The sequence below is a fragment of the Alosa alosa genome, chromosome 6 (genome assembly GCF_017589495.1).
Source record: "Alosa alosa isolate M-15738 ecotype Scorff River chromosome 6, AALO_Geno_1.1, whole genome shotgun sequence".
Lineage (NCBI taxonomy): Eukaryota > Metazoa > Chordata > Actinopteri > Clupeiformes > Clupeidae > Alosa > Alosa alosa.
In genome coordinates, this window is record NC_063194.1 from 20555519 (window position 1) to 20574321 (window position 18803).

An 18803-nucleotide genomic window follows, 5' to 3' on the forward strand; every position below is an offset into this window, starting at 1 on the left:
AACTATGACTCCTGCCAACTGTTTCCAAATAAAAGTTTGTTTTGCATTTTATGTTAATATACAGTATATTTATATTTTCATGCACTGGTAATTTCCTCGAAATTACATTTTCTAGTTTTTTGTTAATATCTCAAAAAGTATAAAGTTTACAAAAGTGAAAAATACATTCCTCAAGTGTCCTTTTCAAGACCTATCGTTACAAAGTTTGAACAAAGTTTCTACGTTAAACGGTTGAAGCTGAATTAGACGCAGAAATTTGGTGGGAAGAATAATAATAATAAGAAGAATACTTCGGATAACAGAACAGTGCATTTTCATGCACTGTAATTAACGAAATGTGACAATAATAATCGTTAGTTGCAGGCCTATGTGGCTGTTCTACAAAATATATATATATATATGCGGGCACAAGAAAAAAGAAAAACAGTAAATATAAATACAACAATAAATAGTACATTATTTATAAACTGTTTATTTTGTGTAAAGAGGAATTCGACATGAGCAACTCGACATATGAAGTAGCCAATAATTATTTGCATGAGGATGAGGCATGAGGATGCAGTTATACAAAGAAGTATTATTAGGTAAAGCAGTAGCATGCATGAAATGAAACACAGCCAAAATCATTAGGCCAGCCTCAGAGCAATGTAAAATGTTTGTTTGGACTAAAAAAAAAACAATCCTCCTTTCACATCCAAAAATCCTGGCCAGCACAACTGTAACATCTCTGGTGTGGTGGCTGATTGGATTCTGGGGAGGGTCCAGTGCCACTCTACAGTCATGTCCTCAGCTGCAGTTCAATGTTGCAAATGGCAGGAGTCAGGTTTGTCTATGGCTCTGTGCCAGTTATTTACACATCTTAATACTGATGTAGCAGGACTAGGATCTTATACACAGACACAAAAAAGTCGGCAATGGTAGACAAAAATAATATATAACTCCATGAGAACATCACCCATAACACAGTAACTGACTCCTATACAAATACATTCTAAAAGTGAACATTTCATGATTCACGTTCACAATCATGGTGCCTTATGGGGTGATAGATCGCGCACATGTATACAGAAGAGTATGACCCCACTCAGTGGCGCAAAAAGTGGGTATGCGCTATATGCGGCGCATAGGGGTGCAGCACCGTGGGGGCACCAAAGCGATGGTAAAAATAATAATAATAATAATAATATATTTGGTATATTCTATATGTAGCTACTGTTGTACGTTTCTAAATCATTTCTGCATTTCCTCAATGTTAAATAACATTTTAGAGGACTAACAGGCTAGAGTAGGCGCCCTATCTCATAAGATTCCATCATAGAATTTTGACATAGAAGAGGGGAGGGGGGCCGTGAGCTGAGTGAGCAGGTAATGCAGTAGTGAGTTTTTAAGCCTATGAAAGATGGATAAAGCAAAAAAGCTGTCGGGGCTAAACATAGAAAAAGAAAGAGGGAAAATGAGATGGCATGTCAAGGGATGCGACAGTAGTTAAATAAGTGGATGGTGAAAAGCAACAGGTAGAATTTAAAGTATGACGTCTGTGCTTGGAGGCTTGCAAATATTCATGTTAACAGACTAGCGTTTGCTAAGCATATGCCGATTGAAACATTAACCTATTCAATTAAGATAGCTAGGTGGCTACCATGCTCATACTGAACTTTTAATGGCAAACTGCAAACAGAAATGTCACGCTAGCAACAACTCATTACATGTTTCCATTTCCTAACAATCCTAATATCAATAACTTAATATTGTGCTGATAATGTGGCAAACAAAGGCTAGAGTCGGATCAGGCTTATCCTTTGTGAGCAACAGCTGGCAAAAGGATGTTATGAGAACCGTTTAGACTCTCTTAAAGTCTTAAAGTGACAATGCACAATTTTACAATACTTCAAGTTCAAATTTCTTAAAAAATAAAATACGTAAATTATTGGCCTTTTGTTTTACTTTAGTTGTTTGTGTTTTATTTTATTTTTTTTGAGGGGGGGTGCCAATGTGTTGTTGCATACCCTTCAAAAAATGGGTAGGTGCGCCCCTGACCCCACTTTAACACAAGACAATGCCCATGACATGTTAAAAGGATACATTTTTCTGTTCTAGATAGCTATAGCCTATATGTCACATTACAGTGCAACCAGAACGGTGTCAGATTTTTTTCACGTTTTCAATTTTCCACATTTTGTTATGTTTCAGACTCATCTTAAAAAAAAAAGGTCTCATCAATCTACACACAACACTCCAATACTTCACAAAAAACAGGTGTTTGGAGTGTTTTGTAAATGTAAAAAAATAAAATACTGAAATCATTAATTTACATAAGACCCTTTGTTATGATGCTTGCAATTGAGCTCTGGTGCATTCTACTTCTATCAATGGTCCTTGAGATGCTTCTACAACTTGATTGGAGTCCACTTGTGCCTATATGAATTCATTGGACAATATAGATGCAAGCAGCAATGAGGGAGCTGTCTTTTTTGCATTTTTGTTAATTTCTGCGACCCCTAGAGGTTAAAGGTCACCCAATTTCTTGAGTGTTCTCCTAATGGGGTCAGATTGAACTATTTGGCCACAATTCCCAACGACGTGTGTGGAAGAAACCAGGCACTGAGCTTCACTGATGGTTGTCATTCTGTAAGAGTTCAATTGAACCACTGCTTTTGACATCTTGAATGAATCAGAAGCGTGGCTGGATTCTGAGATGATATGTTTCTACCTTTGTCCTCATATCACAATTAGCCATTCATTCATGTTAAGACAGGGACCTGTTGAAATATGGGCCCCCTAATAGTGGCTTCCATTCATCATGCCAATGTCTTCATGTGCCATAACATCTGAAAAGCTTTGCATGCAGATCTGTTGGGAATGTTGTAAGTAGTCCTGGTTCTCTTGTTGAGTCCTATTGCCCAAAGCCATAGGTGGCACTGAGTGCCTCCTGGTGCAGGTGAGATTGGCAGTCTATGATGGGGACAGTGTAGTGGGCATAGCAGGTCCTTCCTCTGCGAGCCATCTGCAGTCATGGCAACACTGGAGGAGGCATCCAGCTCTAGATCACGGACCCACCCCCTGATGATACAGCATTCAACCTGATTGTGTTGTCTCCTTCACATGCTACAAGTAAAAAAGACAGACAAGTAACTATCGCCTTCTATACCGTCTTTACACAATATCCCATCACAGACATACTGAAGTTTCAAAATATTAAATGCTTTCTATTTTCTACACACAACATAAGCGAAACAACACTGCTTGAGATCAGATTTAAGCCTAATGTCTGAAGCTGGGTTTCCATTCAGCTCAGTGAAAATTTGGCTTAAGAAAATAGTATGTCCTTCCAACAACTGTGTTATGGAAATTAAAAATGGACATTCTCCTCATCGAGGGAAGAGTTCTGAACAGCTGTGAGATCAGTTTGCAAGGATGTCAGGGGAACGTTTACATTAACACAGAGGTAGAAATGCAACAAATGTGAATATATGCGAATAAACATCATCTTAAAGTATACACATACAGTCATACACATACAAATAGACATGTATAGTAGTCTAGCTTATACAAAGAGTACTTACTACAGTATCTATAAGGCTGTGTATTTATCTGTCTGTAGCTGTGTCTCTGCTTCAGTAACAATCCCACCAAAACTATGTTTAAAATCACAGATACCATCAGGAATCCCAGCACACTTAGACTCTCTCCTAAGACACAAAACACAGAGGATATGAAAGTGTTTTGTGGCCATGTCTGACCTATAGTTTGACCATCAACAATTCAGGCACAGAAAGACAAAAAGGTTAGATGTGTGGAGAAATGCAGAACTTGTTTGTAAATTCATATTGAAAGGAACAACATTGTCCTTAATGTAGGAACATATGGTAGTTGCTGACCAATAAATCAGGCAATAAAATATGAGGCTGACAAGTCATTGTCAGTGTCAAGTCATGATTGTGCATAGTTGTTGCACTGTACATGAGGGGTACTTACCGCTAAATGTTGAAGAATGGACAGAAGAATGGACAGAACTGGTGATGGACGTTTCCTTTTCTGTCAAAGATTAATAAAACAAAGATTAATAAAGACATCGTATTAACCCTCTTTGATCATGAAGAGGAACTGCTCCACTTTTCATATATGACAGTGTGACAAAGTAGATTAAGTAGTAGTTAAACTATGTTTAGTGAAATGGAATTCTTCACAAACATAATCTTATTTCACATAAATCAGCTTGCCAATGCTCAAGTAATTGTGTAAGAAAGTGTGCCAAGGAAGGGTATGTGTGGGGAAAGCAGAGATAACATCAACACTAATAAATTAGCTGGCAATCAAGTACTTACCAGGAGATGCGGTGGAGGTGGTGGATGTTGCTGTTGTATCTGAGATTATTGGTCATTAATTAATGATCATGGCATATAGATTGTGAGCTGATAATGATATATAATCATTAGATTATAGATACATAATGTTTATAACAGATATTCTTCATTCTTTAATCTCAACTATGTTTAGTGAAACCTTTCCAGCTTGCTAGTTATATGCACACACACACACACACACACACACACACACACACACACACAACATAATGTTATTTCACATAAATCAGCTCACAAATGCTCAAGTAATCGTGTAAGAAAATGTGCCAAGGGAGGGTATGAGGGAGGGAGATAACATCAACACTGTAATACATTAGTTAGCCAGAGATATTTTTTGTCCATCTAGTACTTACTAGGAGATGTGGGGGAAGTGGTGGATGTATTCCTGGTTGTGGGCGTTGCTGTTGTTGTACCTGAGGTGGTGGATGTTGTTGTTGTACCTGAAATTATTGGTCAATAATTAATGATCATGGCATATAGATTGTGAGCTGATAATGATATATAATCATTAGATTATATACATAATGTTTATAACAGATATTCTTTACTCTTTAATCTCAACTATGTTTGGTGAAATGGAATGCCTTTCCAGCCTCACAATCAGCTAATCAGCTCAGCTCACAAATGCTCAAGTAATCGTGTAAGAAAATGTGCCAAGGGAGGGTATGAGGAAGGGAGATAACATCAACACTGTAATACATTAGTTAGCAAGAGATATTTTTTTGTCAATCTAGTACTTACTAGGAGATGCAGGGGAAGTGGTGGATGTATTTCTGGTTGTGGGTGTTGCTGTTGTTGTACCTGAGATTATTAATTATTAATAAGTTGAGAGTTGATACAAAAAGGCTGTGTCTCATTTGACATTGTTATCTGTACACATTGTAAATGTTGGAATTCTTTTTCACTATTGGGAGGTGCAGGCTAATGAAGCCGGCCACTTTGAAGCCCTTGTGCTAAGCTAGGCTAGCGGTGGGTGCTTCAAACTGAGCAACTACTGTACATGCACGGAGATGAGAAAGGGTATGTATCAACTTATTAAACTCTGGGGAATACGGTGAATAAGCTAAAGTCCCAAAATGTTTGTTTGTTTGGGGCTTCATCTTCTTCTACTTTGTCTTTTCTTCGCTTTCCTATCATCCCTTCTATCTCCTTCCAACATGTTCTGGACTCATTTCGTACTTTTCTTTACTAGCCTGTCAAGAGGTCCCTGCCACCTATAATAGATAATGTAATGTCGGTGCGCTGGACAATGTGTGTCGGTTCTCACAATGCATTGCGGCTGGGGTTCACGCATAGCGTGTAGGCCTATCCCTCTTTTTAGTTCTACCTCTTGTGTAACCCTTCTTGTCGGTGTGAGTGTGACCACCATTTGCATTTTCACACTCACACGTACATGTGTTGTTGACTACCCTTGTGTGTACCATGTATTGTTGTCTGTGTTCCCCACTCCCTTATGAAATCGTAGGTTCTGGTATCCCATTCAGAATGTAAATGTAAATCAGGTTTCTAGGCCAAGTATACTTGCGTATACAAGGAATTTGGTCTCTGCATTTATCCCATCCGTGAATTAGTGAAACACACAGAGCACACAGTTAACACACAGTGAGGTGAAGCACACACTAACCGGGAGCAGTGAGCTGCCTTGCTACAGCAGCGCTCGGGGAGCAGTGTGGGGTTCGGTGCCTTGCTCAAGGGCACTTCAGCCGTGGATGTGGGCAAGGGAGAGCAGTGTTCACCCACTTCCCCAACCCACATTTTTCCTACTGGTCGGGGATCGAACCAGCAACCCTTCGGTTACAAGCCCGAAGCCCTAACCAGTAGGCCACGGCTGCCCCTAAAGAAGGACTAAATAGATAAACGACTAACGTCTGGAAAATGCGGGCGTTACCTGCAAGGGGCAATACAAAATAGAGTTCTCAACGGGCCTGAAAATTACAACCCGAACCGACCCGGCCCGTGGCTTTTAAAGCCCAGACCCGATGTAACCCGACACATCAACATAAATGATCTGCCCGAACCCGGCCAGTGGCCCGACGTAAAACATAGGCTACGTTTTGACTGTTAAACCCTGACTTTATTTAGGTGAAGATTCAACACATTAGCGTGACAATTTACTTAAAATGGTGATTTTCTCCTCTTCTGGCGTATCGTGACGGAAGAACCATTCCAACTTTGGATGCGGTTATCTTAGCGATACTTTTTGCAATACCCTCAATATACATATCGTTGGAAAGCTTAGTTTATGGCCGTTCATATGAGCACAATAACTTAATTTTGTACATTTTACCAAAGCGACTGGTTTCGCCTTGCAGGGTCACATATTTCATCAGCACATTGCATTTTGAGCATTGCCCATAACCTGTAGAATTTTCATCAGAATCCAGCACCACTCCAAACACTTTCCAGACCTCTGATTTCCCCGCTCCTGTAGTAGCGATGGTGAATTCACCTGCGGCAAGTTTAGCCTACTTTTCACCAACTCCATCTTCTTCTCCAGGCTAAAGAAAGGCGTGATCCATGATGCACGTTGCACGCAGCAGGAGACTTTCTTTACGGTGAACTTTCTTTACTGTGATGATTAATAAATGTTTTTTTTTTTTTTTTTTTTTTTTCACTGAGCAGAAAAGATTAAGCCCAAGGTCCAACCCGACCCGAGTCATTTGCTTTTATTTTCGACCCGAACCCGGCCCGAACCTGCGGGTCCCGTCGGGTTGGTCGGGCTGACCTGACCCATTGAGAACTCTAATACAAAACACACACACACACACACACACCCTGAATACACTTATTTAACTTCAGTCAGCTTGCAGCTGCTTATCTTGTAGCAGAAAGTATGACAAGGGCGAGCACAGGTACCATGTTCTACATCAGTAAACAAGTTATGTTGTGAAACTACACTTACCAGGAGAAGAGGTGGACATAGGGCATGCCGTACTATTTTCTGTTGATAGAAGCAAGAATATTATTGGTCATTAGGGTCGATGGCCTAATGGTTCACATTTCGGCAATTTGATGATAAATAGTGCTTCAGATCTACAATTCTAATGCAATGCACTTTTTGCCAAATTCAGCAAATTTCTCATTGTGGCCTTCTACTTGTCATTTTATAGACAGGGCAAAACCCAGAACGATCTGATTAAGGTCACTACCAAACATGTCTCAATTGATTCTATAGTACTTTTTCGCGTAGAATCCATTTCTGCTTGGGACATTTTTATATCACGCATAGTTAATGAGATAATTTGCATATTTGAATGCATTAGCAAATATAAATGCATAATAAAGAAATGTATTGATAATATGGCTGTAAGTAGATAGGTTAATGGCTTTAGGCCATTTTTAACCGTTTTTGTTCATGTGCCACTTCACCTTTACAAGAACATCATGGCAAATCAATTATGAATGTTTTTACCTAATTAGTGCAAATATACACTCTATGCATTATTTTGTGAGAGGTCTGTGAAGAAATATTCGTATTGTTACAAATATTGTTTTCATGCTGTGTTGTAACTGATCTTCCCCTCCAGTTGTCCACTTAATTTAGTAATAGTAACACACTTATAGAAATAGTATACAGTAATAGTAAATATCCATTTTTTTATATCACGCATAGTTAATGAGCTATTTTGCATATTTTGACTAATTATCCCACTTATGTTTCGGTGACATTTTATGATTAGTTAAAGAATATTCTATCTCTTTCAGGTGTAAAGTTATCTGCAGTGTAAATTCTGGTCATGTTTATGTTAGTAAATTTACATAAATAATGCACATATAACAAAAATGCCAATGCAGACTCATAGTAAGCACATAGCAAGCTCTTGCAACCCATTTTTCAGTGATCAAATATTCAATGTCCTCCGGCAGATCTTTCATCAGATAAGCTTCCATATCCTTCACTTTCCTTTCGATCAATTTCAGAACGTCCTCAGTAACATTATGGGCTCTAATATGACGATCAAAAGCACGGCGCAAAGCGTGTTGTTATCACGACGCAAAGCTTATTCCGATTGTACACTGGAGTTTTTCCGCCATGCGCATCTCTTTTATTGAACAATGCGCTCAGGGGTGTGGCAATTAACGACCTAAGGTGTGGCCTGGCGAAAGATCTAAAAATCGCTATCGTACACTATCTAAAAAGCATTGCCCCACTGACCAAGAAAAACCTGGTCTTTAGCGAGGCGCATATGGAGCACAGCTGAAGACGCACTGTCACGAGATGTAAGCAGCAACTCCTCTGCAGGATAAATGTCCTTTTGGTTTTTTGTTCAGTCATTCGAATATTATTGGGGTAAATGTCTTTTTTCAGGCTATGTTTTCGATGGTATCCCATTGTCAGTCAATAGTGATAGTAATTAACTGTGTATAACTGTTTTGTCTTATGACACCACGGTGAAGTTAGTTTCACTTTGCCAATGAGTTCAAATAATAGACGAATGCAGATGTGTGTAGACTATACTCTGCTAGGTTTTAGTAAAACATGGTTTTAGTGGAATACCTGTTCCATACGGTCTCGTGTCCAAGCAAATTCCTTCAAATGCTCCGCTGACTATCAAAATACCGATGCGCTGTTTGAAGTTGCGCTGCTTGCTGTTAAAGGGAATGACAGATGTTCACAGTTTAAAGGATGTTACGCTCAAACCACACCCATGACTGATTAAGAAAAATTAGACCAACCTTTTTGCTCTAGGCGCCGACGTTTGATAACAAAACCACCCCCAATGTGGACTGGACATTTGTTTAGGCTATTTGCCAGTGACCATGCGTTTTAGATTATCACCTTCAACTCAACACTTCAAAGACCAAGGAGATGGTGGTGGATTTCCGCAGGTCTAAGCCCGCTCTGCTACCAGTCTCCATTGATGGGGTCAATGTGGAGGTGGTAAGCACCTACAAGTATCTGGGTCTCCACCTGGACAATGAACTGGACTGGTCAGCCAACACTGATGCACTCTACAAGAAAGGACAGAGCAGGATGTACTTCCTGAGGAGGCTGCAGTCCTTCAATGTGTGCAGCAAGCTCCTCAGGATGTTCTACCAGTCTGTTGTGGGCAGCGCCCTCTTCTATGCAGTGGTATGCTGGGGAGGAAGCACAAAGAAGAAGGATGCTGGGCGACCTGACAGGCTGGTAAGGAAGGCTGGCTCTGTAGTGGGAGCTGAACTGGAGTGCATCACTTCATTATCTGACAAAAGGACCCTGAACAAACTGATCAACATCTTGGACAATGAGTGTCACCCACTCCACAGCACTATTGTTAAGCAGAAGAGCCTGATCAGCCGGAGACTTCGCTCACTGCCTTGCACAACTGACAGACTGAGAAAGTCATTTGTCCCCAGGGCCATTGAACTGTTCAATGCCTCACTTAAGGGAAGAGGAGAGATAGACTTCTCTGCATAGTCTGTCTGTCTGCTTCTTCACCCCCTCCATGTTTGGTACTGTCTGTCCACTAGCCACTTGTACCACTGTCTTTATGCCTCACTGTTTGCGTGCTATATTAGCACATCAGCACATATGCATAAACCCCCCCTATATTAGCACATTAGCACATGCATAACCCCCCCCATGCCACAGCGCCTCTCCCTAACCATTCATCTCGGTGGAATACTTCCCGAACACATGACAAACCATATATCAGAAGAAACAGCAGACCTTACCGAATACAAAGGTGTAAAGCATTCCCCTGTAAAGTTAGCCATTCCAGAGTAATCCGGTTTTACATTTGCAGCAATGTCTAAATGCATGTCTCCAACTTTGGGCTTCAGGTTTCACAGTGTGTTCAAATTGTTCAATACATGATTTCATAACAGGCCAAATACAAAATAAATGTTAGAAATATCGCCTAGATATCTATAAATATTAAAATCAACTGACTAAGAGTTTGTCAAAGTAGCCTTAATGATCACAAAATGCTAAGCATGCATGTGGACTATTTGAGTTTCTTAAAGCTGAAATGTGCTTAAATTGTACATGATTTCATAACAGGCCACATAGAAAATAAATATTAAAATCAGTTATATGACAGTTATGTAATATGTCATGTTTGCTATTAAATAAGGGTTTTAAGGTAAAAAGTAAGGCATTTGTAGAAACTGAGCGGTTTTGTTGCGTAGTGTAATTGTTGTGTGTGTGTGTGTGGGGGGGGGGGTTTTCATTGTGCCCACCCCAAATTTCGATTTGCCCCCCCCAATCTGAGCAGCCTAGATCCGGGCCTGTCGGCACATGCAGTTCAACATCACGTCTCCTTAAGTCCTCTAATAGTTCCTCATTTATATCATCAGCACATCCATGATTCATGGAAATGTTGTGTAAAACATAACATGCCACAAAGAATGCTGCGACTTTTTGTGGACTGTACTAGATAGATAGATAGATACTTTATTGATCCCCAGGGGAAATTCAAGTGTACTGTAAAGTGCTACCCTAGAAATCTCTGGAGTTCTCACAAAAGCACAATCTGAATTGTCTCACTCTGAGACTCTGGCAACGAGTAATGATGCATGTTGCTTTTACCCCATGCATTGTAAGGAACCAATCACATCGGTGTAGATGACAACAGTGCTGCAATAAATCAGTCAGTAAACATTGGTCGTAGTGTTATCCAATTGCGTGCAGTGAGATTTTCAAATGCATGCTTGGTGACGCCCCTCGAGTTGGGCCATTTTCATTATCCGTGGCCAGACCCTTAATCTTTCTATATTACCAGGGTCTGGATTTTCCAGGCTAGTAAAGTGCCTCCTGACCTATCCAAACACCTGAAGCGCATCTTCAGTATGTCGAATGTTCGTTCAATTACACTGCGTGTTTGTGTGTGTTTTCAATTAAATAGCATTGCCAGGAGATGGCAGACATCTGTCACAGCCTGACGGGTCAGGTGTAGCTTACGCCTACATTCCTGGCTGGCAGACCCTCTCCCTCCCGCGTCTAATTCTCTGTCCCAAGACGTACTCCATCTCACTGTGCAATAGAAAAATTATAAGCAAGCGTATCTTAACCAAATTGTCCACATGCTACATTATTGCCAAGCATGCGCCCTAAAAATAGCATCTGAAAAACGCGCCACTGACTTGCGGAGTTGTTTTTTATAGTATATTTTGGCCTTTTATGCCTTTAATTTACAGGACAGTAGAGAATGACAGGAAGCGAGTGGGTCCGGAAAGGACCACGAGTCGGGAATCGAACCCGGGTCGCTGGCGTACGGTGCAGGTGCCCCAGTCAGCAGCGCCACGGCTGGGGCCGCGGAGGTGTTGTCTGAAACTGCAAAATAGCACCAGGGAACGTTTGCACCGGAACACGTCTCCTCTTTTCTCTGAACCGCCCCCGGGAGTGCAAGTTCATTCCCTAATTTACCAATGTGCGTCTGTGGAGGGAAAATTCCGCTGTATTCCGCTCGAATGCAAAGTAGGTATGAAACAAGCGCCAGTGTACAAAGTCACTGTGCACTGAAAATATGACCAAAAACCATTAAATTGTCATAAGATTTCTTTGACATGTAAACCATTGCCTCCTACTATGCAAACGTTACTTTCGCTGGACATACCAGTCTTGATTTGATAGCTAGCAAATTATGCTGATGGCAATTCTGGTTGAAAGGTAGATTTCGTAGATATTAATGTTGATTACCAATTCACATTGAATAGTAAAATGTTTTCTTTTTTATTTTAATATTACTGTATACTATGTATTATTACTAAAATCAGTGGACAACTGCAGGGGAAGATCAGTTACAATACAGCCTCAAAACTAGAATCTATTTCTTCACAGACCATCCTCACATGCAAATTAGTTGATAAAATGATACCCATATGCAAATTAGCTCTCACAAAATAATGCACAGAGTGTATATTTACACTAATTAAGTAAAAACATCCATACTTGCTTTGCCATGATATTTGATACAATTTGAATATTATTTGGACCTAAAACCATTAACCTATCTACTTACAGCCATATTATCAATACTTTTCTTTATTATGCATTTATATTCGCTAATGTATTCAAATATGCAAATTATCTCATTAACTATGCGTGATATCAAAATGTCCCAAGCAGAAATGGATTCTATGCTAAAAAGTACTATAGAATCAATTGAGAAATGTTTGGTAGTGACCTTAATCAGACCGTTCTGGGTTTTGCCCTGTCTATTAGGCATCATCCACACTATTTTGTTTGCATTTTGTTTTAAATACAATACGATAGTAGGGAATATACGACACATTGCAAGGCAAGTCTTGTTCTTTACACCCAACACAGTGATCATTATGCCACCAAGCGCATGAGTTGACAAGTTGTCAAATGAACATTGTACACCCATGAGCGTGTCAATGAAAAAAAAAAAAAAAAAGTAGTCAGGCGCATGATCAACGCTGCTATTTTAAATGCCAATAAATTATAACACCACTGACCAAGAAATGTGAAAGACGTAAAAGTAATGTAAAAGACGCATGAAATACACATCTACTTTGAAGGCGCAAAATATAACAATTGCCGACACCTTAGCAACGAGTCCCAGGCAACGACTGGTCTGCTTGAAGGAATGTCTTCAGGATTTAGTTATGTAATCGAATATTATTACTATTATATTATTATTATTATTATTTTTGTCAGTCAATAGTGAAAATAAGACTTTGTTATGTCGTTGCCTATGAGTTCAAATACTAGGCAAGTGCAGATTCGTGCAGGCTATACTCTGCTTGTCACACACACATATTTTAGCAAAACAAGTTTTAGCGTAACCCTGCTGTTGCATACATGGTCTCGTGTGCAAGCAGATTCCTTCTGCAGAGATGCGCTCACTCGTCATCAAAATACCAATACGCTGTCTGATTTTGCTTGCTCTTAAAAAGCAATGGCAGATTGGTTAATGGATGTTACACCCAAAACACACCCATGACTAATTAAGAAACATAATAACAACTCTTCTGAACTATGTGTTTGGAGGAGAGATTTTTCAGGCTTTTGAAATAGCGAAAGTGAATTCAGACACGCCAGACACGCCCGCACACATCACACTTTAGACTATGTGCTTAGATCGCTAAAATAGAGCTCCTGAAGTTTGGATCACATGACCATTCACGCAACTCTCAGCATTGTGAAATGCAGAAGTTAACTGCACTATAGCGCAAAAGACAGCAAGGCCAGTAAGGCAGGGATCACATTGGCCAGCAGCAAGTGGCAGTGGCAAGCGTAATGCAACGCTCAGACCATAATAAGTTCTATCTCGTTCCTAAGCAACACAAACGGTTTGCCTAAGCTGACAATTGAATACGCTTAGGTTGCACTTTGAAAGTTGAACCATGTTCAATGCTCAGCTTGTTCAATGCTAGCGTTACGCCAGCGTTGTCGTAACGCTCGTATTTCGTTCTCAATGTTGCATTCACCGCTGGCAGGCTACTAGTGGAAGTTGAAGTGAGTCATGGAGAGTCAAGAAACATCAGACAAAAGTCCAATCAGGAAGGGAACATGGGCTTCTACGTCATGGTTTTCTTTTGATTTCTCATATCTCAGGTATGCCATGTCCAGTGGCATAGTCCAGTATTTCTTTCGAAATTGAAATGAAGTTGGACTACTGGACTATGTTTTTTTTTTTTAAAAAACAGCGACGAAATTGTGAATTTCCAGAGCGTGTTACTCCACACTCGGCAATCGACTCCTACGGACTTTCCCCTAAAGATGCCAGCTGCAGCAGCAACATTTCCAGAAAGGTACTGGCTTGATGAAATTCATTCTGGACTCTCTATCCGACCACATAAAGACATCGGGATACTTCGGTTTGGCTTTAGGGACCCTCTACTCACTACCACGTAAGTGTTTGGAACTGTAGAAGAGGTATAAAAATAGCGTTTTGTAGCGGCGAAATGACATGCCCGGGTCACTTCCAGGCTAACGAGTTTTGACTAAAAACGGTAAAATCGAACTTTCTCAAAACACATCCGAATGACATGATTTTGATGTCAACTCAACGTATGTACTCCCAATCATCCGTAAAAATTGATCTAAAGTGCATTTTACTCCAGATAATTCCTTTAAAAATGTGTAAGCCAAATGTAATGTAATGTACTTGCTTTACTAAAACCTCCGTGTGACTAGCAGAGTATACCCTACATGCATTCTGCACTCGCCTATTAACTTGAACTCAGGCAAAGTGAAACTAACTTCAACGTGGTCTCATAGTTAACGGCAAAACAGTTCTACACAGTTCTACGCGTGCGTGCGTGCGTGCATGCGTGCAGGGGCGTCATGCAAGCCAAAATTCAGAGGGTGCACAATCAGGCAATTTTTTTCGTGGGGGGCTCATGTTAGAGGGGGGCCGGAGATTTCTCCCCCTGGAAATTTTGAAATTCTGGCTGCTAAACAATAAACATAACATTTCAATGCTGTTTGGAAGGGACAGAAATACCTTAACAGAGCAGGCAGCAACCCTCATCTATCTGAGGACTAAGCTAAAGTATCTATTTTGTAAGTTAATGTTAAACACATAGGTTGGTGAAAGAACTGTAAGCTCAAATTCAGCTCATTAAAGTGTAAGCTCATTAAAGCATGTTTAGACACACACATTTACACTTAGGCGTACTACACATGATTTTAAAAACAGTACCATTGCAGTTGTTATGATTTGATTGATATGTGACCTAAGAACAATCATACATTAAAAAAGTTGCTGAGGTCTGACTTTGTGGTGCTCAGAAATTAAATTAGTTTAATCTTAATCCATGTGATGAAGGACTTTGAGCGAAGTTTGACAGGTTTCAGTGCTGAGTAAGGTTAACACTAAATATTTGAATATTTTACTACTAGTAATATATTTTTCATTACCATTATGGCAAGCAATAGGCTAGGCCTACCTCATTTGTAAGTTGCTACCTGCAAATCATGAGCAAGTGACCTGATAACCTAAGTTATGAGCACATGAGAGAGACTATTATACTTTCTTGCCCTCTACATCACGGTCATAGCGATCCTATTTATATAAAACAACTTTAGGCCTCCTTTTAAAAGGGTATCCCTTTTCACTACATGGATTAGCTGAACAAGTGGAGATTGAGAAACATCCAACGCAATGCCTTGGTAGGCCTAATGTTATTAGGTTGGATTTTGTAGTCACTGCAAATTTAACACCCTCGTTTCTATGAAACTGGAAACAATTGAACCAGGAGACTTTGCCAAATATTTGTAATATGTGTAAGGGTAGCCTAGGCTACGTTACACTGACACCATGTAGGCTAACATTAACGCAATGCTCTGAATTCGCGGCCAACATCAAATCCATAGTTCTAACTATTTGATCGCCAAGTCAAAATTTCCTGGTCAACCACAAATAAGTCCACTACTTTTTATTGCTTAGCTAGACTACTTAACCACTTCAACACCATTGACTGTATCTGTTTAAACTGTAACTGTAACAGTTCAACACAAGCAAAACATTGCAAGCTCAATGCGCGTGTGAGTTGTTACGGGAACATACACAGACACCAATTTTAAGAAAAGGGCTAATGTTGACCAGTCTTCAGCTATTTTGGTACGGTTTATTACACATCCAGAAAAATGCATTTGAGTCGTTATAGGCTCTGGCTTATTATGGAGCATAATAGGAACAAAGTTATGATCAAAAAAATTATCAGGGAGGAAAAATCCGAGGGGGCACGTGCCCCCTTTATTTCAATGGGCATGACGCCACTGCATGCGTGTGTATGTTTATGTGTGTGTGTGTGTGTGTGGCATGCGTGTGTGTGCGTGTGTGTGCGTGCGTGTGTGCATGCGTGTGTGTGCATGCATGTGTATGTTTACTGTATGTGTGTGTGTGTCTGTGTGGCATGCATGTGTGTGTGTAGCTGATATGGCCCTCCATGAATGGAATTCCACGAAATTTGGCATGCATTTAGAGGGTTATAATAATCGTACAGTTCAAATTCTGTGCAGTTTTGAACCTATCAGCCAAAGATACCCGCGATTAAAATGTCTCGTTTTTGCCACTAGGTGGTGTTATACCTCAAATGAGTGGATATGGGATGTGTTGACATGGCCCCTGGAGACCCACGTACAAAAATCATTTGGTTATCCTAAGCCCCTACGGTTCTCGAGATATTCACAGAAAACTGCGTCCGGCCATCTACAGGCCGATTGGTGTAGTCACTAAATGTACACATATATTAATTTACTGTATGGCCCCCCCAGGAACGGAATTCCACGAATTGACACAAAATTACTGTAGAAAAAAAAAAAAACGGAAGAAAAAAACTCTGACTAAACCTATATGACCGCCGCTTCGCTTGTGCGCCAGTCATAATTACCACGCACCTGGGCGCAAGGTTTAATAAAAGCGGAGCGCATGACATCACTGACTGGGTGTACGATATGAGAGAAAGTGGAATAGAACATTATGTCCAATATTCCAATATGTGGTTTAATGTTCTGCATTTCTCATTAGTGGGTCACTTTGATACTAAAAGTATGATTTTATGTAATGACTGTATCATATCTGTACTGTCCCTGTGTATATCTCTGTGTGACTGTATTTAGAGATAAGCAGGAATATTATGACTTTGCAGTGTTTCACTGTTCTGCATGGCTGCGTCAGTAGCTATCTGCTCCGGATTGCCAGGTTGCCACTAATCAGTGTAGTCCACGTAAAATGGGATGACCAACGCCATCTCCCATCAGCCTGGAAGGATACTTAAACCCTAACTATTTCCTTGTCTACTTAGAGCAGCAGATGGATCTTTAGGTGAAGTCATGCTGTCTCTCCCTTGATGCGCATCATTGTAAATAAACTCTGTTCCTGATTTTTCATACTATTGGTCTGACTGGGTCTCCATTAAATCTATGGTATCAAAATTACTACCGAGACTACTGAGGTTCTACCGAGATTGATAAGGATTATATTGATCTATTGAATTAAGGATTGTTCTTTTTACCAAGCTTACTGTGTGTGATCCCTCAGCCCGCTGGAAAGACGCGCTCACGGTGAGTAGTACGTTTTGTTCCTTTAAAGTGCTATTATGACTGCCATTTGGGCAAAGGGGGATTGCGTTGAGTAGAGCTCCTGTCTTAAAAATAAACAGTTTGGGTGGTAGTTTGTTGTAGCAGCTATCGGCCCATAAAGAAGGAACAAATTGTGTGCGCACACAGGTTGGGCTTACGTCAACGAATCTCCAGAGAGTTACAGATGATTTAAGTACGGGTCTGGGCGAGAGATCACAATCACTGGGTTTGCTAAATTGGACAATCTGTCAAATTTTGAGACCAGTCACTTTACGGTAACCAATCAGGAACATGAGTTTATGTCTCAACATGTACGTCTATGTATGTTTCTGACCTACGGGTTATGTGTATGTGTGCTTTGCAATTGTCTGCTACTCTCTGATTCTAACATGTCTGAGTGTCAACCTCTCCCTGCTTGAACTACTATTTGGCATTGTTTGTTCGGAGCTGCAAAGCTATTTGAATCTAAGAAAACTTCCGCCTCATCTGCGTTGTTAAGGGAAAGTTAACTTGGCAGCTTTGTCTGTCTGTGGCAGCCACACATGGTCAGCAGCATTAGTTGGGCCAAAGTAAGATAAAGGTGGGGACGCCTATTCAAAACATCCCAGTGCTGCTAACATTGTGTGTCAGCCATTCAAAAATACCACAAAATAATTAGAAGAAAGAATCCGTCTAAAAGTATAGGCTACATGTTATGTGTTGCAACTAAAGACTGAGTTCGTTTTTGTCTTTGTCTTCCCTCCTGTCAGTCGAGCCCGGTCTTTCAGTGTCCCGGGAATCCTTGTTGGTGTACGTCACTAAATGTACACATAAATTATTTTATTGTAAGGCCCCCCATGGACGAAAGTACACAAAACTTGGCATGCATTCGGAGGGTGTCATAATGATCCTACACTTTTAATTTTGTGTAGTTTTGACCTTGTCAGCCAGAGATATTGTGATGAAAACACCTAATTTTTTGCTTTTTAACTAGGTGGCGCTATACATGAAATAAGTGGTAATGGGATGGGTTGACATGCCCCCTTAAGACCAACATACATAAAAAGGTGGACCTCCTAGGCCCCTCTGGTTCTCGAGATATTCACAGAAAACTGTCTCCGGCCACCTACAGGCCAGTTGGTGTATAGTAACATAAATTAATTTATTGTGTGGCCCCCCCATGAACGGAATTCCACAAAACTTGGCGTGCATACAGAGGGTGTCATAATGATCCTACATTTCCAATTTTGTGCAGTTTTGACTATGTTAGGTCACAGATACCTTCAATTACAACACCTCATTTTTACTTTTTTGTGTTTAACTAGGTGGCTATACATGAAATGAGTGGTTATGGAATGGGTTGACATGGCCCCTTGAGATCAACATACAAAAAAAAAAATGGTCCTCCTAAACCCCACGGTTATCGAGATATTCACAGAAAACTGTGTCTGCCCTACCCTCCTTTTCGGGGGTCCAGTCCA

At 40.4% G+C, this 18803-nt stretch overlaps 1 protein-coding gene across 1 annotated transcript in view; it reads right to left on the reverse strand.

The window, feature by feature from the left end:
• Nucleotides 1-2335: 2335 nt before the first annotated feature.
• The window catches only part of LOC125295740 (cell wall protein DAN4-like), a 30439-nt gene continuing 13971 nt past the window's right edge, over nucleotides 2336-18803 (reverse strand). Inside the window, exons 7-13 of the mRNA XM_048245179.1 lie at nucleotides 7267-7305; nucleotides 5106-5165; nucleotides 4718-4804; nucleotides 4326-4364; nucleotides 3976-4035; nucleotides 3564-3689; nucleotides 2336-3105 (exon numbers count right to left, since the gene is read on the reverse strand). Coding sequence (XP_048101136.1) covers nucleotides 3041-3105; nucleotides 3564-3689; nucleotides 3976-4035; nucleotides 4326-4364; nucleotides 4718-4804; nucleotides 5106-5165; nucleotides 7267-7305 — 476 coding nt within the window. The 3' untranslated portion in view covers nucleotides 2336-3040. The remainder of the gene's footprint in view (nucleotides 3106-3563; nucleotides 3690-3975; nucleotides 4036-4325; nucleotides 4365-4717; nucleotides 4805-5105; nucleotides 5166-7266; nucleotides 7306-18803) is intronic.